General features: G+C 45.4%; 6 protein-coding genes across 7 annotated transcripts; all 6 read left to right on the forward strand.

Moving 5' to 3' along the window:
- The first annotated feature begins 441 nt into the window (after positions 1-441).
- LOC130536764 (dispanin subfamily A member 2b-like) lies at positions 442-1,380 on the forward strand. The gene is made up of 2 exons (XM_057052922.1): positions 442-793; positions 902-1,380. Exons 1-2 carry the CDS (start codon positions 578-580, stop codon positions 1,085-1,087), a joined length of 402 nt encoding a protein of 133 aa, XP_056908902.1. The 5' UTR covers positions 442-577; the 3' UTR covers positions 1,088-1,380.
- A 1,893-nt stretch (positions 1,381-3,273) lies between these two features.
- On the forward strand, positions 3,274-5,557 carry LOC130536759 (eukaryotic translation initiation factor 4 gamma 3-like). Of its 2 annotated transcripts, XM_057052915.1 has the most exons (8): positions 3,274-3,571; positions 3,653-3,784; positions 4,009-4,217; positions 4,326-4,430; positions 4,514-4,796; positions 4,884-4,958; positions 5,158-5,295; positions 5,381-5,557. In XM_057052915.1, the coding sequence occupies exons 3-8, from the start codon at positions 4,089-4,091 to the stop codon at positions 5,515-5,517; spliced, it is 867 nt and encodes a 288-aa protein (XP_056908895.1). In that variant the 5' UTR covers positions 3,274-3,571; positions 3,653-3,784; positions 4,009-4,088; the 3' UTR covers positions 5,518-5,557. The 2 variants fall into 2 exon arrangements, with proteins under 2 accessions (XP_056908895.1, XP_056908896.1); XM_057052916.1 differs by lacking the exon at positions 4,884-4,958.
- A 628-nt stretch (positions 5,558-6,185) lies between these two features.
- Positions 6,186-8,152, forward strand: LOC130536760 (catalase-like). The gene is made up of 4 exons (XM_057052917.1): positions 6,186-6,496; positions 6,618-6,725; positions 7,026-7,109; positions 7,360-8,152. Exons 1-4 carry the CDS (start codon positions 6,197-6,199, stop codon positions 7,423-7,425), a joined length of 558 nt encoding a protein of 185 aa, XP_056908897.1. The 5' UTR covers positions 6,186-6,196; the 3' UTR covers positions 7,426-8,152.
- A 561-nt stretch (positions 8,153-8,713) lies between these two features.
- LOC130536765 (dispanin subfamily A member 2b-like) lies at positions 8,714-9,444 on the forward strand. The gene is made up of 2 exons (XM_057052923.1): positions 8,714-9,032; positions 9,141-9,444. Exons 1-2 carry the CDS (start codon positions 8,817-8,819, stop codon positions 9,315-9,317), a joined length of 393 nt encoding a protein of 130 aa, XP_056908903.1. The 5' UTR covers positions 8,714-8,816; the 3' UTR covers positions 9,318-9,444.
- A 4,684-nt stretch (positions 9,445-14,128) lies between these two features.
- LOC130536365 (interferon-induced transmembrane protein 5-like) lies at positions 14,129-16,050 on the forward strand. The gene is made up of 2 exons (XM_057052251.1): positions 14,129-14,514; positions 15,069-16,050. The coding sequence occupies exons 1-2, from the start codon at positions 14,308-14,310 to the stop codon at positions 15,300-15,302; spliced, it is 441 nt and encodes a 146-aa protein (XP_056908231.1). The 5' UTR covers positions 14,129-14,307; the 3' UTR covers positions 15,303-16,050.
- A 2,584-nt stretch (positions 16,051-18,634) lies between these two features.
- Positions 18,635-24,786, forward strand: LOC130536499 (uncharacterized oxidoreductase YjmC-like). The gene is made up of 11 exons (XM_057052490.1): positions 18,635-18,976; positions 21,441-21,589; positions 21,673-21,861; positions 21,965-22,026; positions 22,125-22,178; positions 22,262-22,360; positions 23,099-23,234; positions 23,315-23,433; positions 23,766-23,861; positions 23,929-24,039; positions 24,132-24,786. The coding sequence occupies exons 1-11, from the start codon at positions 18,969-18,971 to the stop codon at positions 24,195-24,197; spliced, it is 1,089 nt and encodes a 362-aa protein (XP_056908470.1). The 5' UTR covers positions 18,635-18,968; the 3' UTR covers positions 24,198-24,786.
- The last annotated feature ends 364 nt before the right edge of the window (positions 24,787-25,150 follow it).

Genomic DNA, 25,150 nt, shown 5'->3' on the forward strand with positions numbered 1-25,150 from the left:
GTCATGTTCTCCTTTGAACCACCGGTGGGACCAGCTGCTGTTACTGTAGCCTTTGAAACATCCTGACGATGTTCTGAGTCTATTCAAAATCCACTTGACTGGGTTACTGAGCAGACGTCTGCTCTGACTATTGTTCCATATTGATCGTTCATTTTTCAGTGCAGTCCATTCAGAGTCCTTCATATTTTATTCCTATTGATGGTCGTGAATGTTGTTGAACTTTCTCTTCAGCCAAACTTTCCAAACTGGAGATGCTGGATGATTCAAGACTGTTTGCATTTTAGCTGCAGGTTTAGTTTATAAACTGAGTGGAACGGGTCCAAAGTGTAAACACATTCATGCTTACTGTGTAAAGTGAAACCTACCGTCCAGATCCCCCTCCCACCATCCACCCCACACACACACACACTCATCTTTGTGGGAGTGATTCTCAAGGATTTCTTTTTATTTCACTTCTGGGTCGTTGGTTCACAGTTGGCCTCTCTCTGCCTCCCATAAATCTGCACTGGTATCTGGAACTCAGCACTTCTTTGCTGCATCTGAGTTCTAAAGCATCTTTCTGAAAACCTCTGAGCCGATGACGATGAATCCAGCCATGCAGCCCGTGGAAAAAATTTCGATGCTTGGACCCAGCGAAGACTTCCCCAGAGGGCCTCCCGGAGCTCCATATCCATCCACGGTAGTGAACATCCCCGCCGAGCCGCCCAAGGACCATTTCATCTGGTCCATCATCTGCTTTTCTCACTCCAACATCTTTTGCCTGGGACTGGCAGCTCTCATCTACTCTGTCAAGGTGAGTTTCTGAGGATTTTGTCATGAATCACCAGATTATCAGGTCACACCTTTTTTGGGATTTAAAAAGAAGGTTTAGCTTGAGGATTTCACCATTTTTCCATTGCAGGCCAGAGACAGAAAGATGATGGGGGATATGAACGGGGCTCAGCACTATGCCTCCACCGCCCGCTGCCTCAACATCTTGTCCACTGTGCTGTTTTCTGTGTTTTTCCTCATTGTCTTAATCACAGTATTTGTGCGGATGAACCAGATACAAACATTCGCAAGACAGAATAACTATTATTATGGTTGAAGAATTTGGGCCTCATTGGCACATGAATGATGTGAAAGGAAAAAAAGTGTTTATCCAGAAAAGTTTAAAAAAAAAAAAAAAAAAAAATCATTCTCAACTTCCTAATAAAAATACAGATGAACTCAACTCAGCTGGGACTGTTTGTGAGTAAACTCTGAAAGTATGAACATTCGTTCTCGATTAGACTGTTGAAGACACACCTTATGTGTTGCAACATGGCAAGTGTACCCGCTTCAGAGAGGACTTGGAATTTGAGGAGTTGCTCAATAAACCGGTCCAACTCGAACCTCAAAGAGTTGCATCATTCCCTTTTTTCCAGGGCAATTTTGGACTGCACAACACTGGAACGCTTATTGGAAAAGAGAACTTAGACTTTGCCCTATTGTGATCAATACCTCAACTTCAATCTCAACACACTAAGAGATACACATGTTTCCCCTTTGAAAAAAAGATTAAAATAAATCAGTAAAAACTGGCATTATTTCATAGAAATACTAGATAATTAAAAAAACAGATAAAACTCATTGAATTTTAATTAAAGATACCGAAAATAGTGGAAATGTAGCTGTCCAAGCTGTAGTTTTTGCCGCTGTTATGGCCCACTCGTGAGGTCCAAAGAAAGAGGAAGACACACTGACCAGTTTAACCCTTTATTTCTTAAACCAAAAAGAAAACACCCAACAAAGGAATACGGCAGGTGAGGGTGAAAATCAGGGGTGTGAGCAAGTGCCTGGATGAAGTGAGTGAAGGGGTGAAGTATGCTGTAGGTGTGAAATCCAATAATTCACCAAGAGGCAAAGCAGCTGGAGACATCAGGTGGAGGTAGGAGAAAAAGCCCACCAAATGCTGGATCAGGTGGAGCTTTATAACTTGCAGATCGCTGGCCTGGTGATCCAGTTAGGTTAGCTCCACCCTGCTGGAAACCTGTGAACCACAGACAGCACACAGCAAGACAACCCCACAGCTCAGGGGCCGTCACAGTCCGGTCAACCACTGACAAGCCCAGAAATCTATACTCATGTCACCCTGAGTGCACTTAAAGTTACATTGTATTTTACAATCACCTTCAAACAAATTCACACCAATGTTAGCAGCTTGAAACATGTGTGTTTGCCAAGTTTGCCACATGCTTCACACCTGCTGCAATTCAAAGTTAACAGAGATGAGTTGGTTTTAGACCTGTGGAATTCTTTATGGACAAAGTAGAAATGACTTTGGTTTAATTAATGGAATAAAACTGATGAGAGCGAGATCACTTCTAAAGAACAAAGTAGATGGAGGATTGACTGTCAGAACCAAAGCATGCGCACAAAGACAGAGGGCGGGGATCTGCTTGGAGAGGCGGAGTCACAGAGCGCATCAAAGGTCAAAGGATCAAAGTCTCAACATGAAAAACAGTTTTTTTTAAAAATTGAATTAAAGGTAACATAAAGGACCAAATTTCTACATTATTAAATCCCACTGAAGGTTTGGAAAGCTTAAACCAACAATAAGCACCTGCTAAAATATTAACAGTTAATGCTAATCGTAACATTTAAGGAACAACCAACAAAACTCCGGTCCGAATACTGACTGTACTGCAAGTGAGTGAACTCTCCCCTTTCTGATAGTTTTAATATAACTTCCACTGAGCTTTTACAAGGCTGCACGTTTAGTCATCTTGAAACTATGAACTTTTTTCTTTTCTTTAGCATTTTTACCAAATGTTTTCATATTCTAATATCTTCATGACCACTTTATACGTTTCAGGGTCATGGGGAGGGCGCACATGTAGGCAAAGGCAGGGTATACCCCTGGTTGAGTTCATCACAGGGCCCTATGTGAGCTATTGTGGGTTTGGTACCTTGCTCAAGGGTCCCTCGGCAGTGCTCTGACTAGGCGGTGCTTCTGACACCTTCTCCTACTATCTCCCTTGCTTTGTCTGCACTGGGGCCTGAACTAAGAACCCTTCGCTCCTCAGCCCGGTCCCCAACAGCTACCGCCACCCCCATATTCTTCAATTAATTCAAATCACCCAAAAAAAAACAGGCCATTATAGAAACTTTAGGATGAAATTTTCCCTCAGTCGAAAACATTTAACACTTCAAAGAAAATGGCGTATTCGGATGTGACAGCATAAATTTACTTGTCATTCTAAATTATAACAAATGTTTGTTTTTTGGTTTTTTCTTGTGGTTTTAGACTCCAACTATGAGCACTAACATCTACCGGGTAGGACAGGATCCCTCCATCAGCAGCTCCCAGCATGGTGGCGAGGGAGATGGACGGACAGCAGGGGCCACTGAGAAGGTCATCAAAACTTTTCGGGGCATCCTCAACAAGCTCACCCCTGAGAACTTTGAAAGCCTCATGAGACAGGTGGATGAGCTCAACATCAACGATGAGGAGACGCTGAACACGGTCGTTGAGCTCCTTGTGGACAAAGCTTTGTTTGAGCAGAGCTACAGCTCCACTTATGCTCAAATGTGCCACCACCTGAAGGGGGTAAACTCTGCTTTCTTTGTACAATTGGTTGAATTTGGACCAGATTATTGTTACTGATATGCCAAACCTTTCCCACATCAGCTGAGGGTCTCGTCCTCAAGCAGCGATGGATTCGTCCTCTTCCATAAACTTCTGCTCACGAGATGTCAGATGGAGTTCCAGAACCGTGGACTCCTGAGACAAAAGGAAAATGATGTGTCTGTTGTTGAAGAGGTGAGTACCGGCACGCCTGCAGCGGAACCAAATATGCAAGCGCAATTATTGGACTGCAGCTCAGCTTCATAAATGCACCTTTCGTGAGAACTTTTTTTTTCCCTACAAAATTGTGCTTGCTCCACTGGCAAGAACGGTTGAATAGTTAGATTTTGAACTCAAACTTAAATGTAAGCTTTACAGTGTTTCACCTAACTTAAATACATGCAAATCTGCCCTAAAAGGATCTGAGCAAACCAGACACAAGGCCCGCGTGTGTTTGGTGGGAACCGTCAGGTTCATCGGTGAGCTTTTTCAGCTGAAGATGATCTGGGAGCCCATCATACACACCTGCGTAGATAAACTCCTCCAGGATGAGTGCGAGGACTCTCTGGAGTGTATGTGCAAGTTACTGTCCATAGTGGGGAACGGCCTGGACACTGAAGCTGAGAGGGTAAGGAGAGCTGTGTGCAACACACACACACACACACACACACACACACACACACACACTGTCCACACATAAACTGAATGAGTGGGACTCTTATTTTCTTCCTTTTAGCCAAAACTTAATAGCTACTATGGCCACATATGCCTCCTACTGAAGGAGAAGAAGATGTCCTCAAGAATAAAATTCATGTTGCAGGACGTTGTGGCCCTAAGAAAGGTGAGACTCTTTGATGGCTAAATCATGAATATAGTCTGCAAGTCAGGGTTGAATTCTCATCACATCTCCTGTGTGGCCTTCAGAACAATTGGGTGCCCTGCAGGAAAGTTGAGGAACCGAAAACCATTCAGCAGCTTCACCAAGAGGTGAAGGAGGCTGAAGAGAGGGAGCAGCTCCAGTTCAAAAACTGGCAAACCACCATGCACTGGAGAGGTGGTGGCAGGTCGGCAGATCGCGGTCAATCCTTTCATGTGAAAGAGGTTCCTGGGAAGGTCAACCAGGACTCCAGCCGCGACTGTGATGGAGAAAGGAAGCAGTGGTGCCATTTGGGCAGCAGCTCATGTCGTGGTGTCAGCAAAATTCCAGGTAAATAACTGAAAAAGCCAAAAGATTAGGTGCATTTTTAAAGCAGACATCTGGATGGGGTTTTTCACTACTTGTTGCTCTTTGCAGTTGAACACAAGACCCCCCCAAAGCAGGCAGGATATTTATCAGAGCCCTCTTATTTGGAGTCAGTCATTGTTGACTGTAAGTGTTCTATAATGTCATATAGAGGCAGAGATTTAAGCCTCTTTCTGTCCAAATACATGATTCATTAGTTTTACTCCACATAGATGTCTGTTTTACATTATATGAGCACATCTACAACACCAGCCTGGGACACTTTATGGTCCATGATTAGATGTGTTCAGTTTCTTTACAGTGAAGACAGTGTTTGTGTTGTCAGGTGGGGTTCCTACACTGAGAACCTACGAGCTGCTCCAGAGAGTGAGGCTCTTAAAGAAGTACATCAAGGAGGACGAGAAGCAGCTGGTGGCCCTGAACATTCTGCAGCAGCTGGTGGTCCACATAGACCAACCTGATGGTGAGTGTCCCATCTATCCACCTGAGCCAGCGGTGTGTTTCTATTGACTTATTCCTGTGATTTTTGCTGGTGTGTGTCCGTGTAGGTCTGCTGCGGATGTTTTTTGACGTGCTGTTGGATGAAGAAGTCATCCAGGACGAGACCTTCTTTAAATGGAAGTCGTCCACAGTCTCTGTAGTATCCGTCTGCAACTTCTTCACCTGGTTCCAAGAGGACGGATAAAGTGAACTTGGGGAGCAAAAAAAAACATTATTTTTTTAAAATCTGCATTATTTCATTAACAGTAATATCATCTGTCTTTGAATAAAATCCAATTTATTTCCAAATACAAGTCCTTGAATATCATTTATGTTTAGGCACCATTTATCCTGATGTGATCATCATGTTTTACTCTCTAAAGGAGTTTTGGTTTATTGAGGTTGAATGTTCAAGACAGTTATAAACATTTATACTAAAACTACCTAAAGAACACTATCTCAAGTATTAATTGTCTATAGTGGTTAATGAGAAAATAAAGTGCTATATAAAGTAAAATAGATTCTGATATTTTGAGCGTATTTATTATATTAGTTCTTTTAGTGATACTAAAACATTACACTCAAACTTGATATAATGGGATGGGGGGGGGGTTCAATTTCTTCACTTGTGCCACAATGTGGCATTGATCATACATAATATTAGAAATGTAAACTCAAAACATGTAAAAATAGGGTTTGTTTATTGTAATCCATACAATTACAAGTGTTTGTATGTGTATGTGTGTGTGAATGTGTGTGTGTGTGTGTGTGTGTGTGTGTGTGTGGTGTGTGTGTGTGTGTGTGTGTGTTGTGTGTGTGTGTGTGTGTGTGTGTGTGTGTGTGTGTGTGTGTGATCCATATAAAATGAAAGAGCAGGATGTGGGATGCTGTTTACTGAGACAAGAAGAATCCAGAGAAGCAGCAAAGTGTCTAAAAGCCTGTCAAACGTCTCCATAAGGCAATCTTTTTCAACCACTGTGCCGCGGCAGACAGTGTGTAGTTATTGTCTGGTGTGCCTTGGAGAATTATATAATTTCTTCTTCTGTCCTCTAGGTGGAGCTCCAAACTACTATCCCAACAGCTTCAGCGCCCCAGAGATCCAGCCTCAGTGCGTGGAGTCAAAGTTCAAGGTGTATCCCGATGTGGCCCGTTACAACAGTTCAGATGAGGACAATGTCACTCAGGTATTTTTTAAAAAAATCTTTTACCCTTTTCTTACAATTTTGCAGGTGGATTCATCTCCTCACATCTCACTTAAGTGGACAAATCCAGGGTTTCAACTCTTATTTGTGTACTTAATTTCAGGTTCGCACCTTCTACACTGAGGTGCTCAATGATGAGGAGCGCCAGCGACTCTATGAGAACTTTGCAGGATCCTTGAAGGGGGCTCAGCTCTTCATCCAGCAACGCATGGTGAGTCCAAACACTATCAGTACCCCAGGGATTCAGGCTATTTTCCCAGCGGTCTGCACGTGCAATTTATTGTGGTCACTTTAACCAAATGCTTATAAATTAGAAGAAACCCAAACAAGCTTATTTCCTGTGGGTTTGAGGTTTTGAGAGTGCCCTTGCAACTGCAATTTTGTTTTTCTTTCTTTCACTTTCAATGCACTAACTGTAAATTTGTGTTTGGAGTAATTATAATCTAACTTGACATTATTAGATGCTTATTCTTTGTTCTAGGTATTTTTCAATGTTGTCTGGTTTGTGCAGGTTGAGAACTTGAAGGCAATCCATCCAGACTACGCCAGCAGGGTCCAGAAACTTCTCGACAAGTACAACGAGGAGGCGGAGAAGGTCAGACACACTTGCTGGTTCCACCGCGTCATCGTGGATGCAGCAGACCCGACGATCCCTAACCAGTTCATCATGTAGCGCACCAAAGTCACATTTCTTGGCCATTACATTCAGCGTGGCAACATAAGACTGGTCATGCACTTTGTTGCCCTTTCTGTGTTTCAGGGTTTTCTTGTTGTGTTTGTGATGGTAACAATGAATGGCGTACTGAGCCATTTCGTCTTCCTCTGCACAATTTTGTCCTTTGCAGAATGCACACGTGCGCGTGTACACCCGTCCAGGAGCATTTGCCGTGGCTGCATCCTCCAAGATGTGATGGATTTAAAATTCCACCGATGGCGTCCTTGCAAGTGAACAACCGCAAATGCACTTATTCCCAACTGCTACTAACAGTAACAGGAAGCCTGTTACTGCTCACTGAACAAACCTAATCCGTTCATGAGTGATGATTGTAAATAATTTATGTAGAGATTAACACATCTCTAAGGCCACTTTTCAGAATTTCTTCTCCTGCTTTGGAAGATTGTGAGTTTTTGCCAGCATCTCTGCGCCTGTTCAAGAAGTTTACATCAGAGAACTCCTCGGTGCCTTCAGAAACCACTTCAGTCTCATTTATTTGTCGATAAAATTGGAATTTCAGGAGCTGTGAACTGATTTCCAAAAGAAACAAGAATCCCTCCTTGCTTTGTGTTTATAAATTAAGTAGAACTGTATTAATAAGGACTGACCACACTGGCTTGGGGCAGTTATTTGACTTATTCTGCATTTCATGTGCATCTAAATGTAACATTAATAAAGTTGTAATAAGTGCTTGTGTTGTTGAGGAGCTGATCAGATGTAGATCTGCACAGAATCTGTTTTTAACTCAATGGTTTTGAATCAGACGTCTAGAAAGTGATTTCTGAGCACTTCCTGTAAGATTCACTGCAATTTAAAACCACAAAATCACCATCTGCTTCCAAAAATGAAGTGCTAACGTCATTTCCAAACCTTGAAAAGCTACTAACAGGTTGTTGATAATAAAATTGAACCCTCACACCCAAGTTTTTGGTTTGGTGTCGATAATAATTGTAATTATCCTGAACAGACCTGAGACCTGTCATGTTCTCCTTTGAACCACCGGTGGGACCAGCTGCTGTTACTGTAGCCTTTGAAACATCCTGACGATGTTCTGAGTCTATTCAAAATCCACTTGACTGGGTTACTGAGCAGACGTCTGCTCTGACTATTGTTCCATATTGATCGTTCATTTTTCAGTGCAGTCCATTCAGAGTCCTTCATATTTTATTCCTATTGATGGTCGTGAATGTTGTTGAACTTTCTCTTCAGCCAAACTGGAGATGCTGGATGATTCAAGACTGTTTGCATTTTAGCTGCAGGTTTAGTTTATAAACTGAGTGGAACGGGTCCAAAGTGTAAACACCTTAATGCTTACTGTGCAAAGTGAAACCTACCATCCAGATCCCTCCTCCCACCATCCACCCCACACACACACACTCATCTTTGTGGGAGTGATTCTCAGAAATTTCTATTTGTTTCATTTCTGGGTCGTTGGTTGACAATTGTACCCTCCCCCTTCCCCCTCCTACACACACACACACTCACACACACACCTTTTTTTTCTGTAAATCCGAACTGGTATCTGGAACTCAACACTTCTTTGCTGCATCTGAGTTCTAAAGCATCGTTCTGAAAACCTCTGAGCCGATGACGATGAATCCAGCCATGCAGCCCATGGAAACAAATTTGATGCTTGTGCCCAGCGAAGGCTTCCCCAGAGGGCCTCCTGGAGCTCCATATCCATCCACAGTAGTGGACATCCCCGCCGAGCCACCCAAGGACCATTTCATCTGGTCCATCATCTGCTTTTCTTACTCCAACATCTTTTGCCTGGGACTGGCAGCTCTCATCTTCTCTGTCAAGGTGAGTTTCTGAGGATTTTGTCATGAATCACCAGATTATCAGGTCACACCTTTTTTGGGATTTAAAAAGAAGGTTTAGCTTGAGGATTTCACCATTTTTCCATTCCAGGCCAGAGACAGAAAGATGATGGGGGATATGAACGGGGCTCAGCACTATGGCTCCACCGCCCGCTGCCTCAACATCGTGTCCACTGTGCTGCTTGCTGTGTTTTTCCTCATTGTCTTAATCACAGTCATTGTTGTAGCTGTGGAGATAAACAAGCATCATAACCATTATTACGGTTGAAGAATTTGGGCCTCATTGGCACATGAATGATGTGAAAGAAAAAAAAAAACAGTGTTTAGCCAGAAATGTGGGGTTTTTTTTAAATCATTCTCAACTTCCCAATAAAAATGCAGATGAACTCAACTCAGCTTGGACTATTTGTCAGTAAACTCTGAAAGTATGAACATTCGTTCTCATTTAGTCCGTTGAAGACGCTTATGTGTAGCAACATGGTGTCCTCCAACTCCGCAGACTGGTCAGTGGAGGGCAGGTGTGCACGGGATAGAGCGTCAGCGACATAGGGCTCTCTGCCCCTCTTGTAGATAACATTGAGGTTGTACCGCTGGAGGCGAAGCATCATCCGTTGTATGCGTGCAGAGGCAGTGTGCAGTGGCTTTCTCAGTATGGTGATGAGAGGTTGGTGGTCAGTTTCAACAGTCACGGCCCGGCCATAAATGTAGTGATGGAATTTTGTGCAGGCATAGACGAGAGCCAAGAGCTCCTCAATTTGAGCATCGCGTGATTCAGTCTCTGTGAGGACCCTGGAAGCAAAAGCCACCGGCGTTTCGTTTTGGAGGCAGACAGTGCCCTGTCCATGCTGCGAGGCATCAGCTGACAGTACAACTGGTTGGTGAACATCAATGTATCTCAGCACAGGGGGGCTGGCAATGATGTCCTTCAGTTTAGTGAATGCCGCTGTGTGGGGCTCCAGCCAGCACCAGTACACATCCTGCCACAACAGTTCACGCAGAGGAGCCGTGATCTCACTGTAGCCTGGTAGAAACTTGGCCAGGTAGTTGGTCATGCCCAGGAACCTCTGGAGGCCGTGTTTTGGGACAGGCGAACAGCAGCTGTCTTAGAGGGATCTGGCTTAACACCCTGGTCGGTGAGTAGGTGGCCGACGTAGGGGACCTCCGTGACCCTGAACCTGCATTTTTGGGGTTCAGTCTCAGGTTCACAGCACGGACCCTGTCCAAGACCTGGCAGAGGCGCAGATCACGTTCCTCCCCAGAGCGGCCCCACACGAGGATGGCGTCAATCACGATCGCACATGGCTGTGCCTCAAACAGCTGCTCCATGCACCTCTGGATGTCACGAACAGGTTGACTGGGACCCGACCGCAGGCCAGGACACAGTGGTAAAATGGTCAAACAAGCTTTATTTACAGGGGGAGGGAGCACACAAAGAACACAAGGAACACGGAGTACACGAGGAACATGAAGGCAGCCCTCCAGGGCTGCGGAGCACACGAGGGACACGAAGGCAGCCCTCCAGGACTGCAGAGGGCGCAGGGAACAGGGGCGGCCCTCCAGGGCGCAGGGAAATGGGGCGGCCCTCCAGGGCGCCGGGAACAGGGGCGGCCCTCCAGGGCGCCGGGAACAGGGGCGGCCCTTCAGGAGACACGAAGCTGGAGCGGCCCTCCAGGAAACACAGAACACCAGCACACAACGAGGAAGACCAACAGACAGCCTCGAGACCAACAGACACACTGACAAGACTAACAGACAACACAAACAGACACTGACAGGCAGGCGCAACCTGCTTAAATAGGCAGCCCGATGTAAATTCCCTACAGGTGCACCTGCCATCAGTGCCAGCTGCCACCAATTGTGCCCCACACCACCCCCTGCAGCACAACGACCGACACAACCCAGAAATCCTGACACTGGAAGACCTCACTGCCTGTGGTGATGCCATAGGGCATGCATAGGAAGGCGTAGCGGCCCACTGGGGTCATGAAGGTGGTGAGTCTTGAGGATTCCTTGCTGAGTGGCACCTGCCAGAAGCCACACTTTGCATCCAGAATGCTGAACATTTTGGCATCTGGCATGTCAGCGATCACCTCCTCCACAGTCTTCAGGGGGTGACGGGGCCTGAGGAGGGCCTTGTTAAGGTTGACAGGGTCAATGCATAGTCTTTTTTCTTCGCGGCCACCATTGCTGAAACCCATTCATTGGGTTCCTGGATTGGTGTGATGACCCCCATGTTAGTCATTCTCTGCAGTTCTGCCACGATTTTGTCCCTGATGGCCAGTGGCACCCACCTCGGGGCACATATGGTGGGGGGCACGGAGTGATCAAGGCGCATGTGGTACACAACAGGCAGTTTGCCAATGGTGTCATTGTTGAACAGGTCTTTCTATTCCAATAGCTCAGGTGATTCCTGCTGTGTGAGGGCATGCACTTCCGGACCAAAAGTCACAAAACCCAGTCTGACACTGTCTTTGAGACCCAGCAAGGGCTTGACATTTCCGGCAGAGGGGTCAGTGTGCTGCAGGAGCGCCCTGGATATTTCGTTACATTTGGCCCCAGTGTCAATCTTTACGCGTAGCTGCCTGCCCGTGTTGCATGCAGATAGCTTAGCAAACCTTTCATCTCGGTCACGCACATCTTGTGGTTGGTCTATGCTTTTGCAGTAAAACATGTCCTTACGTGCAGTGGGGGACAGGGGCTGTGCTGGTCTGATGGTGCTTGGTGGTTTTCCTGATCTGCAGCATCTCGAAAAGTGGTTGGGTTTTCTGCAGATGTTACAGCGCTTGTTAAAAGCAGGACATTTGCTGCGCTCGGGTGCATGTTGACCACCGCAGGTTGTACACTGGTTGAAGTGGACCACACACACCACAGCTTCCTTCTTTATTTCTCTGTTGGCCCTCTCCGACCGTTCATGCAGCATGCAGATTTCAATGGCCGCGTCCGGTGTCAGCATTTTCTGTTTTAAGAGCTGGGCGCGGACCGCGTCATTGTGGATGCAGCAGACCCGACGATCCCTAACCAGTTCATCATGTAGCGCACCAAAGTCACATTTCTTGGCCATTACATTCAGCGTGGCAACATAAGACTGGACAGACACATGTTGTTTCTGGTTGGTTGTGTTGAATGCATGTCTGTCCATAATTACGTTTTTCACTGGCAGGCAGAGCTGTAGTATCCGTCTGCAACTTCTTCACCTGGCTCCAAGAGGCGAACAGACGGATAAAGTGAACTTGGGGAGCAAAAAAAAAAAATTTTTTTTCTTTAAAAATCTGCATTATTTCATTAACAGTAATATCATCTGTCTTTGAATAAAATCCAGTTTATTTCCAAATACAAGTCCTTGAATATCATTTATGTTTTAGGCACCATTTATCCTGATGTGATCATCATGTTTTACTCTCTAAAGGAGTTTTGGTTTATTGAGGTTGAATGTTCAAGACAGTTATAAACATTTATACTAAAACTACCTCAAGAACACTATCTCTAACAAGTATTATTCATCTATAGTGGTTAATGATAAAATAAAGTGTGATTTAAAGTAAAATAGATTCTGGTATTTTGAGCGTATTTATTATATTTGTTCTTTTAGTGATACTAAAACATTACACTCAAACTTGATATAATGCGATGGAAGGGGGGGGGGGTGTTCAATTTCTTCACTCGTGCCACAATGTGGCATTGATCATACATAAAATTAGAAATATAAACGTAAAAATAGTGTTTGTGTATTGTAATCCATACAATTACAAGTGTGTGAGTGTGTGTGTGCAACGATGTAGGATGCTGTTTTCTTCTTCTGTCCTCTAGGTGGAGCTCCAAACTACTATCCCAACAGCTTCAGCGCCCCAGAGATCCAGCCTCAGTGCGTGGAGTCAAAGTTCAAGGTGTATCCCGATGTGGCCCGTTACAACAGTTCAGATGAGGATAATGTCACTCAGGTATTTAAAAAAAAAAATCTTTTACTCTTTTCTTACAACTTTGCAGGTGGATTCATCTCCTCACATCTCACTTAAGTGGACAAATCCAGGGTTTCAACTCTTATTTGTGTGTGTGTGTGTGTGTGTGTGTGTGTGTGTGTGTGTGTGTGTGTGTGTGTGTGTGTGTGTGTGGTTCATATAAAATGAAAGAGCAGGATGTGGGATGCTGGGTCCAGAGAAGCAGCAAAGTGTCTAAAAGCCTGTCAAACATCTCCATAAGGCAATCTTTTCAATCACTGTGCCGCGGCAGACAGTGTGTAGTTATTGTCTGGTGTGCCTTCGATTTCCTTTAATTTCATGTAATTGGGCTAAAAATATATTTTTTAAAAATTCAATTGAGTTTAATTAATGTGCCGTTGTCGAGTGTCTGTGCTGACGAGTCGCTGTGTAATACTTCACCTCATCAGTAGGTGGCAGCAGGTAGCTAATTACTTTGTAATTTGAGTCAAGAGACTTAAGGATGCGTGGATGCGTCAGGTAAGGGTGACAGCAGCATTGTGGCTAGCTAACATCTAAGTAACAGTGATGTAGAGGTTTTTGAAAAGGAAAGATGCTAACTGAATTTCAGACCCAAATGAAGGCCCAAGTATGGGTAGAGGCCTGTGGCGCAAGGTTAGGGACTAGGTTAGGAACCCATATACCTCAGCATCATTTGGTGGAAAGGCCATGACAGGAGCAGGAGGAACTAACTGAACTGAGGCTTGAACTGGTTTAAAGCTAAGCTGTGCAGAGTTACCAGAGTTTCTCCAATCTGGCAAACAAAGCTATATTGCAGCTGGAACTGTGGACACTTTATGTAACTGAGTTTTACATGACAACCAGGAGGAAGGTGTTCAGACTCCATGACTTTTGAGTTGTTTAGATTTACTGTTAATTGGGATGAGACTCTTTCATAAATCTAAACCAGAGAGAGGAAACAGGTGCCAATGGGGGGAATTGTTCCGAGACACTCCAGTGGAATGTGACTTTGTTGAAAGTCATTACATTTGATGATGTCTTCTTCTTCTTCTTCTGCTACTAAACTCCACCATTAGAGCTGAAGATATGGAGACTTATGGCGTCTTTCCTCCTCAAACAGCGTTCCTTCGCTGCCTATCTCTATTTCGGGCCTGACCGCATAATGACAGACTTGCTATAGCGTGAAAGCTCCTGCCCATCGGTCCTCTGCCTCTCACCTCCCATTTCACCGGCCTTTATAAGCCTCTCAGGCTTCTGGGAGCCACCTTCCGAACAGAAACAGCGCACGGAAACCTGGGCGGCTCGTCGAGTCAGGGTCAAAACATGGACAACTACTCGTACCACTTCCCCTCCGACTGCACCCCGCTGACTAACTGTAAGTCTGCCCGTAAACCAGGCGGGTCCACCATGGTCAACATGGGCCACGTCGATCAGAACCCTCCACGGGACTATCTGGTGTGGTCGCTGTGCAACACGCTGTACGTGAACTTCTGCTGCCTGGGATTCATGGCTCTGGTCTACTCCATCAAGGTGAGAGACTTCATATCATATTGTCCTTCTTTACGAGATTTCCTGATCAGTTGTGAAAACTCTTTTCATTTCAGCTGTAGGTGGTGGTAAGGAGCGTATCTGTTATCTCTAATTTCAAGCTTTCTGGAAATATTACAGACCGAGCCTGAGTATAGAGGCAGTCATCCATCCGTGTGACCTCAAAAAACAAGAAAAGATTCTGAAGGTCGTCATAGCGGGGCGTGGATGACCTTTTACTCAGGTCCACTGCACAAGTGGGCGCAGCAGAGAGTCACGGGTCCAATACGGGTCCAAAATTATAGACAGGCTGCTTTTCTTAGAGGAAAGAAAAAAGGGTAATTGGCATCTTATTTTTGGGCTCATGGGAAATTAGAGAGTACTCAGGAAAGACTCAGGCGTGTCCTTTAAAAAAAAAAAAAAGGTGGACACAAGCTGTAAGTAGCTGTAGGGATTTTTCTTCTTTAGTGTTTGGAAAGAGAATAACCTACAGGTTACCGCGAAGCCCTGAAAGGTGCGTATCCCACCAACTGCTGTGCTTGATTGCATCTGTGCAGGCCAGGGATCAGAAGACGCAGGGAAACCTGCAGCTCGCCCAGGAGTGTTCAGACAAGGCCAAGTGGTACAACATCCTGGCGGCCGGCTGGAACCTGCTGATCCCGCTGCTCTTCGTGGTCCTGCTGGTGCTGCTCCTCATCCACCTGGGAACCTCCCAGGGCTCGTCCCCAGGCTCCTTTGACTTCTTCGGCGAGGACGGCTTCCAAAACTTTATGAAACTGTTCAGCTGGTAGACAGGAATTGTCAAACCAAAATCCAATAAGGGTTCCGGAGAGCCGTCGACACTCGGTGAAGGCATTAGCGAAGGTGACACATCAGCTAAAAGAGAGAATTCTTTAATTATTTTCAGTTCTTGATTATGACAACAAACCTTAATTTGTGAGTTATATCAAATAGAGGCATCAAAAAGGGAGGTTATTGATGAGCTTTTGTAAGATTACTGAGGTGCAACAGCTCCGCTCACACATGCTGCCTTTGAGAAGACCAAACCCTTAATGGGAACGAAGAAACAAACCAGAAACATCAGATGGGTGGGGAGTCAAACCTTTCTTGTTATTTATTGTTGTATTTATACTTTAAGGAATGTGGGAAAAGAGAGCAGTCGACTGCTGAGCCGGTCTGATCACATGGTCAACATATTCAGATTGAGATCCGTATTCAGATGGAAGGACTCTGAACATGCGCACATGTGTTGCATCTTTATTCACATGCTCCTGTGACAGGGAAGGTCACGGGCCAGTTTCCCAGGCTTCCCAGGAGGCATTCAATCCCTTTGGGTTATTTTGGTGTTGCATTGAAACATGTTCTCTGTCGCGGGACATTCACCACTCATTAATACTGAGTTGTTTTTCCTTCTTTATTTGTTTGACTCATTTAATTCTTCCAAACATGTATTATTATTGTATTTTAGTGTTTTCCATGTTAAGTAGTTGGACTTTACATTATCTGTTGCTGACTGAGCTCAGTAAAATTATAAATCAGTTCTGCTTTGAAAGGTTCTTATTTTGAATACTTCTCAAACTCATGCGGATTAAGAGGTTCTGCACCTGCTCTGGGTTTTAAACTAATAATTTGGCCAATGTGGTTGGACTGGGAGGGTCTAAATGAAAGGACGAGGCCCTTTTTTTATCTCCAGCGGTGGGCCTGCAAGTATAAACAGAACATGTGCCTTGAACTGCTCAGATGTTCCCTCAGCTGTGAGGCCTTCCACACAAACCACCTGCCTGAGGAGGAATGAGACAGGATTCCAGTCAATCTGGTCCCATTCTGAAGAATCAGATGACATCATGTCAAATGTGTCCATGGTGTTCTGACGTCCTGTGTTCTCTGGGATAAAGACTTTGAAGGCACCGCTGATGTGCACGTCCTTCCAGTCCAGAGGCTAATGAAAAGGTGCTGCAGCCTTCCGAGGATCAGTCTGTCCTCCCGTCTCCTGTCCTGCTTTTGAAGATGTGGACGCTGCAAACCTCTGGACCTCCCACCCTCTGGGCTTCCAGGGCAGCCCGGCTCCATCTCCCAGCTTTATTTAGAAACGCCCCAAATTACAACCTAAAGCTTCCAACTTTCTATTTTTTTTCCCTGCGTGCGGCTGCAGAAATGTTTACAGATGTTTGAGATGCGTGAAATGACAGGGTAGGAACAGAGAGAAACGGTTGACTTTTTGTTTGACTTTTTCTGTCCATTGCAGTTAAACCCCCACACATCAAGGGGGCGGGGACACACACATGGACAATTGTGCTACTGTGAATCAGTGTCAAGAATGTCCGTCTGTCTGACTCACAATATCACCATTATTGGGGGAACTTCAGCAGAAGCTCAGAACTATTTTGATGTTTTCAAAAATATCCTAAAATAATCCAAAATAACAATCCAAAATAACCTACAATTGCGAAATGATCCCATTCAAGGGTGATTTTTAGAAGACAGCTCTAATAAATCGGGACACATTTTACTGTCCCTGCAGGATACATGAATAAAAGTCACTAACACACATTAACAGTAGTAATATGTCCAAAAAAGACAACTTAATGAGAAACTGTGGTCTTATAAACTCTGCATGTAACATTGAGGCCAGTGAACCAGCCCCCGGGTGCAAGCGAGGTTTATCTTTAAGATGATAAATGTGGGTTTATGCTTTTCTGGTGTGATTAAAACGCTGGCTGGATTAATGCTGTTTGGAAACATCTGGCATGTTAGTTCAGCTCAAAGGAATTTATGCGTAAAACTTCTTTTAACTGCCTAAAACAGAAGCCGAAGCAACTTTGTCGCTAACTACAGGCTGCAGAACGTGTCCTCAGAACATGTCAGGAGAACTCCATGTTGTTCATTGTGTTAGTGTGTTTAATATTTGTTCTCTTTCACAATGTCGTAACTTTTTGGCTTTGAAACGACTTCAGTCTTGTTTCCTGCTCGTGTCTCGTCCTCTCTGGCCCCTGTGCTGGTGTCACACCTGTCTGCACACCTGTGTCTGATCATCTGATTGACCTGTATTTAAGTCCAAGCACTGCTGCTGGTGCCAGGTGGATGTGTCTCTGCTGTGTCTGTGCCCACCTGAGTTTGGCTCTCGTGTGCTGTGTTTTTTGGGGGGAGCTCTTTTGGGCATTTTAGGTCTGTTGAGTTTTAAAGTCCAACATCTTCAACCACACTGGGATGGATCCCTGCATAGTCACGGTTCTTCATTTAAACACAAAAAAAAAGGCACCGCTGATGTAAACAAACATCTGTCACAGGCTTCACTCGACCACATTAAATATTGTGGGTGGCATCATGGCTTATATGCAGCCTTTCTGATCCTTTAAAAATAGACTTTACGTCTATAATGAGGTAGAAACAAGCACACATGGAACTGTAGACATGCAGGCAGAGGAACAGAAACACTTTAATGTATAATTTGATTTAATTTAGCTCTAACCCACGTGGGTTGGCTATAACGCTGCCTCTCTGGGTTTGCTGACACGTTCCCACTTCTATGTGCTGCTTTTGAAAAACTTTAGTCACAGTGTTCTCTGAAAGACTTGAATGCTGTTTGATTGGTCTTCCTGGTGATTAACTTGTTTCCACACTATCGTTTTCTTATCTATGAACATGCCACTGATGAAACAGGTTAAAGTACAAGCTGATTTGTGACCCTTTTCGATGGATCCTTTAGGTAAACTAGGCCAAAGTGTCTCACCCTTGCCCTTCAATTATTGCAGGAAATCTGATTTACATCGAACATAGACAATATAGTATTCTAGTGTTTGCACTGAGTGAAGGACTGATACTGTGACTAGTTTTGTAGTCAGGAGAGCTGAAAAATGTCAACCACAAATATGGCGGAAATCCGCTCCGAGCTCTTCATATGACTGGTGGGTCTTTCTGTCAGACAGGAAACTCCCATATAGATCTTCGAATGGGACAGATTTGGACCACAAGAGGGAGCAACAATCCTTTTTTAAAAGGTTCTCTCTTGTAACTGACTCCACCTTTAAGCCGACAGTTTATTTTCTGTTTTTTACTGTTGTGAATACAAGGGAAGAAGTATTAAATCAGATCTGGACATTGGTGCGCAGTGCAGAGGTCACACGCCCTGATTAGAGGTCGATACCCGCCGGGGCAGCATGTGACCCATGAAGGTAGCGCACCTCTGACAGTAAACAGCCGCGTTTGTCCCGGATCTCAGCGACCTCGGCGGGCTTCGATCCTGCCCTGCAGCCTCTCCTCTGACCCGCCCACAGCAGACACCCGACACCACCTGAGAGATTCGATAATACTGGGCGTTGACGTGCAACCGTCCGCGGGCTTGAAGAGCAACTTCGCCGGTCGCCGAGTCCTCCTTCCTCGCCAGCGCATCACCAGCACCGAGGCCGAGATCAACGAACCGACATCGAGCCGCAGCAGCCCAAGAAAAGACAACCACCATGAGCAGGTAGGACTGCAGAAGGCCCGGGTCGGCTCGGACTGAGGAAGATGATGGAGCAGCAGAGAGGAACTTGAACTAGACCTTCCGCGAAAACTCTTGAGTCGCACAATGCAGAAATATATTTTCAGCATGGAACTTCCCGCATTTAATGCAAAAGGGTGTGTGTCTGTGTGTAGTTGTATTTGCGCAGCAGCGTTAACTACAACAGGGAAGCGATCCGTTTCCCTTTGAGGTGTTGAATACCCAAGTTGCACTATCAAAAACTGAACGGATCGACTGTGTTTTTGCTGTTTAGGCACTTTGACAGTTGAGGAGATAAAACAAAAGGAAAAGGGCGAACCTGCACATTTCTGCGTCAGTCCAGGGTTCAGCTTTCTATCTGCAGGCAGATTTTAGGCTGGTATCGTTGAACTTTGTCCCACAATTACGCACCTACACTGCCTGGAGTTTAGACCCTGGAGTACCTTGCTGGCCTGCTGCTGGAACTGTTCCAGTATTAAAGATGCATATGTGAAAGTATAGTGGGGAGATAACCCTGACTGTAATCCTCAGAAGTGTGTATGTGTGTGTATGTGAGTGTGTGGGGTGGGGTGGGGTGTCTATATGGAGGGATTCAAGAGGTCTGTTTGTGCTCCAGATGCAAACCTCTGGTCATTAGTCAGGTGCAACAAGACATTTTCCTTCATGTTCTGCTGATCTATCTCACACGTGTGTCTCGTATGCAGAATCTGACCCTAAAAGTGACGTTCGGGCCTCTCAGAGAAAGAGCATTTACACAGGGCCAGATTCCCAAGTGTCGTCAGGTTTCCATCGCGTTGTTGCCTCAAAGCATTCCTTTGTGTTTTATTCACAGACCCTCCACATCTGATTGACATCAAACCCCCAAACTACGAGTGGAACATGTGGTTGTCTTCAGGTTTCTTGCATAACATGTTACATAAGTTCCAGCTTGGCTCCTCCCGATATCCTAAATGCACTCCTGGGTTTTTCGGCAACCTTCCCCCCAACCTGAGACCACCGGCTGTGTCAGAGGTGGCCCCATATTGGTTTAAGTGCAGGGTTTCTCACTGCTAAATGTACATAGAAATGAGTTTGTTTAAAGACTGTGAAGATAAGAACATGGCTGAGGTTGGATTTTTGGGCGAAGGAATCTAAATCGGCCTCTATCTCATTCCCTCCAGCACCGATATGTGAAACTGATTGTTGGGACAGTCATTTTCTCCCAGAGGTTACTGACCCCTGGGAGAAATGTGACTGTTCCATTTCTCATGACTGATAAGTGTTTAAAGGACAAATGTTTGGATGAACAGTTTAGTTTTGCACGCTCTGGTGGAGGCTGCAAAGGAAGTTCCTTCCACAAATTATACAGCGAAAGAGGAGGTGGCTGTTTTCTGTTAGTGATGGGGGCGCAGTGGGAGTGTGGGGTTGCGCAACTTTACGGGTTTCTTCATCAGAAACAGCTTCACAAAAAAAGTTTTCGTCCCAGTTTTTGCAGGAAAGGTCGCGTAAATGGTTCAAATCAGTCAGAAAGTGGGAACCGTAAGCAGTTATTGGATCCTTGTCTGGCTAGCATCCACATCGCCCACGGGACTGATATTTTATGACCTTTTTTTCAGCTTTTTGAGCAAAGTTGTTTGTACAGAAAACAAGGAGTCGGCCAATCAGGGAGCAGGGGCAGCTCGGCCCCAACGCATGCCTGCTTCAAATTATAGCACATTCCAAAAGACTCCATTTAACTGTGGACAGTGGAAACAGAGAGGGGCGGCGGCAACAATAAGAACAGTAGGAAGAAAAACAAGTTAGTCAAGAGGAGAGTTGAGTTTCGTTTCATTTTCCGGCTAATTCAGCAAGTAAATAAAGTTTCGTCCGCTGTTCCTGACTTCGCCAGCGCAAGTTCTCCTGTGCAGGCGCCATGTGTGGTTCATTTAGCCGAGCTTGTGACGCCTGTTATCTTTGGGTAATCCCTTGTTTGCTGGAGAGGAACTTGAAGCCTAAACGTGCTGTGAAGTTCTCACATGCATGTGACTCAAAGTGTGACAGAAACTGACACAATTGCCTCATTGTGGGCATTTTCCCCCCTAGTTTGTGATGTCCTGCAGCCCATATTCACACAGCGCCACAGAAACATGCGTTCGCGGACTGCTTCTTCTCCGTTTAACTCAACGCCCCCTCGTAGTTTAGCGCCGTGGCCTAAAAGTTTTTCCTGGTTATGTCGTCACTGCGGCGACGATGAACTTCCTCCTTATCTTGGAGCTCTGCTCTCCCTCAAGCACCACGTGTCAGCACACTGCCGTGCATGAAGCTATGCAATACCATACACGCAAGTACGCCTGAGCTGTAGGAGAGGTTGTTTTGGGCTTCTTTGGCTTTATTTGTAGCCGAAATAGACAATAATCAGCCAAACTGTCTGTGTTGTTGGTCCGTTTCCTGTCCTGTAATGTCCTAAACTGTCCTCCTTCCTCCTGTGCAGATGTCTGATCACGAAGGCGGAGGTGCAGAGCTTTGTGGAGCGCTGTATGGTAGCAGTGGGCACGAAGCCGCATCACGCCCGCAGCCTGGCCGAGGTGCTGGTGGAGGGAGACCACAGGGGGCACTACAGCCATGGGCTCAACAGGATGGGTGAGTGGACGCAGCGTTATGGGGGAGGGCGCGTTTGAAAGAGGACCGCGGAGTCGCTCTACTTTGATCCGTCTCTCTGGCAGACATGTACGTGAAGGACATTGAGTCCGGAATCTGCGCCAAGGACGGTGAGCCGGTGGTGGAGAAGGAGAGTGCAGCCACGGCGCTGGTGGACGGGAAGAACCTGCTGGGGCCTGTTGTTGGCAACTTCTGCATGGACCTGGCCATCAAGAAGGCCAAAGAGGCCGGCATCGGCTGGGTGGTCGCTCGCGGTGTGTTTTTCAACTCATCGGTGAAATCACCGAACGATCGCAGCGAACGCTGACGCAAAATCCATGACTGAAAACCTCACCGTCTCCCAACTGTCCCGTTTAGGTTCCAACCATTATGGGATCGCTGGACACTATGCAATGTTGGCTCTGAAGGAAAACATGATTGTAAGAGTGCTGATCTTTTACTATTCCAGTCCTGAAATGTGTAACGATGGTGGATCAGCTGTGTCTCATCACATGTGCCATAACCTGCCCCCCCCCAGGGCATGTCCTTCACCAACACCTCCCCACTGGTGGTTCCCACCCGTGGTAAACAGGTAAATCTTGCCGGCCTGCATGGTTGTGCTGCGTCCGGACTGATCTCTCTCACGCTTCAACGTTGTGAACCTGCTCTTTTCAGTGCACGTTGGGCACCAACCCCATCAGCGTGGCGGCTCCCGGCAAAGACGGCGACAGCTTCGTCCTGGACATGGCCACGTCGGCGGTCGCCCTCGGAAAGGTGAGCATTTATTGGTCCATCGTAGAGGGAATAAGAACGGGCCTGACTCCGATCAATCGCCCATGTTATGGGCCCCTCTCACAGATTAGCTCTTGGTATCATTAACTCCTGTTGGCCGACTTGCATGATCATGAGGGAACCTTTGACATTTGCAAGGGGTCAGAAAGTGCTCGGTCGGTAGTTTCAGAGGATTTTTTTTAGTGACAGCTCCTCATGCAAGTCCAAAAATGTCTTTAAAAACTGCTGCATAGACTTGTTTTTTAATAATTACATGTTAATGTTGCACCACAAACTCTTTTGGATTTCAGTTACCCGTAAGTGGGAACTATTTGCAGAGGAGGAAGCAGGTGGTCAGATTTAGAAAGAATGTTGTGTTTCTGAAATGTCCCCCGCTGGGACGTGTCTGCGCACATTGTTCGCCTCATACATCCTGTTCTGTTCTGGGATGTTCGAGTTCTGCGACACCTCAGTGCTGGATTAATCTCTGATGGCAATTAAAAGCATTGCAGCTGGACAGCGTGTTCCCCTACAGACTAAAGCAACCGGGCAACCACAATACAAACAACTGGGAATTTAATGCTTACAAAGCACAGAGGACAGCGTCCTGAGATGAGTCTCAACGTCACCCTGCAAACACGTCCCCGATGTTTGTTACTATTCTGTTTTTCCTGCCGAGTGTGTCACAGGTTTGAAGGTGGTAAATCTGGAAAGGTGCCTCATATCTATCTCCTATCACAGGTGGAGCTCCATGACAGACGTGGAGATTCCATCCCTGAAGGCTGGGGCTGCGACACTCATGGGAAGCTGAGCACAGACCCCAAGAAGGTTCTGAACGGAGGAGGACTGGTGCCCATCGGAGGCAGCGAGGCCACGGGTCCGAGTCTCTTTTTGTAGGATCAATTGGCTCTTCGTGACACAGCTCTTCTTTTACACGTTGACTGCTTCTGATCTCAGGAGGGTACAAAGGTTACGGCCTGGGAATGATGGTGGAGGTGTTTTGTGGCATCTTGGCCGGCGCCCAGTACAGCAACAACATCCGAACCTGGAAAGTAACGGATCGTGTAGCTAACCTGGTACGTGATTTCTGTGTTTGTAGCAGAAATACTTCAGTGGTATCCTGCCTTTATAGGTTTCTTTGTCAATATGTTGCGACTAAAGTAGCAGGTGAAAGTATGTTGACAAGTTAACCCAGCGGTTTAAGAAAAAACACAGTAGACGTGTTTGGTTTGGTTGATCAGTAATACGGTCGGTAAAATGAGCCTAGACACAACTTTTGCATGTTGAAATAGACTCTTACCTTTCTTATCTTAAAGATCAGCACAATCAACGCATGCCAACATCCCTGACTGTGTCAGGTCTCTTTACTGGGTCACTTACATCGTCATCGGCTTGTTTGTGCTTTCAGGGTCAATGTTTTGTGGCCATCAACCCGGACAACTTTGCTCACGGGTTCAATGAGAGGATGTCTGACCTGATGTCCATCCAGAGGGGGATGGAGCCTGTGAGTCTTCATGTTGGCTAGCAAATAAAACATGCAAATGAAATCCTGACATGCTGCGGTTTGTCAGGCGGATCCTGACTTCCCTGTTCTGGCCGCGGGAGATCCAGAGAGGACCAACATGAAGAAGTGTGACGAGATGGGAGGGATTCCCTATCACATCAACGTCGTCAACTACATGGTGAGAGCTGCACGACAGCAGAGACGTGGGGTCGGATCAGGATTACCCTGGTCAGGAATGAGACTTACTGTGTTTTATGTTGTTTTTTGCAGAACGACTGTGCAAAGAGAATCGGCGTGAGTCCACTTCTGCCATGTGACAAAGTCGTCTCCGAATAAAAGGTCAATTCTAGGCTGTGAACGCGGCATGTCGGCTCATGTTGAAGTTCATGTTGCACATTGGAAATGCAACTTCTGTAACTCATAATGCCTGTTAACATTCTTATATTCATATTCAACATTACTGGAAGTTTTCATTAAAAAGAAAACAGAAAAAACGTGACAACTGTACAGATTTTCTATTGTGGCTGGACCTGTTGAACTAAGTTTCTCATCATGACTGTGAAATTGCACATGTTGTCTTGTGTCACAATGATTTTCATGTGTTTGTGTGACAGATGAATCCAAATATCTATGTTTTTTTGTCCAAAGCAGTTAGCTGGGATGTTGGAACATCAAGAGGTGGAGTTATGCTGTTGACAATCATGCCTGAACTTTGTACTTGATGGTTCAGTCAAAGGAACCTGGGCCATTATAATTTTACCAACAATCTCAATGTATATATGTACCTGTACTGTAACCATATAGTACAATGGTTTTTTTTTTTTTAATTCACATTTCTTAAATGGTCTTGAATGTTCACACAGTTTTAAAGCCATGGCAAAAGATCACTATTTGCCTCAGTCAATAAAAGCCATATGAACACAAAGTATCTTTCTGGTGTTTATATTTGTATCATAGACTATTTTGAGGATGCCTATTATGTTTTTATCCTATCCTATCCTATCCAGCTTTTCCTCTTTATTTGGATGTACCAAAATTGGTACTTAATCTTTTAACCACTAGATGGCAGCAGATTTCATTCTACCAACGTCTGATACAATAAAAACAAATGTATCCTTAAATTAAAAAGCAAAATTAAATGTAAAGGACAAGGACACAAAATAGGAGCAAAATAATGATATAATAATATGATAATATTGGAGTAAAGTGAAACAAGAAAGTAAAACCAATTTAAAGATTATGTCGGTGATATTTGCAAACACAGTGACGCAAAGATTCAACATTTCACG

The sequence above is a fragment of the Takifugu flavidus genome, chromosome 13 (assembly GCF_003711565.1).
Source record: "Takifugu flavidus isolate HTHZ2018 chromosome 13, ASM371156v2, whole genome shotgun sequence".
NCBI classification, from domain to species: domain Eukaryota; kingdom Metazoa; phylum Chordata; class Actinopteri; order Tetraodontiformes; family Tetraodontidae; genus Takifugu; species Takifugu flavidus.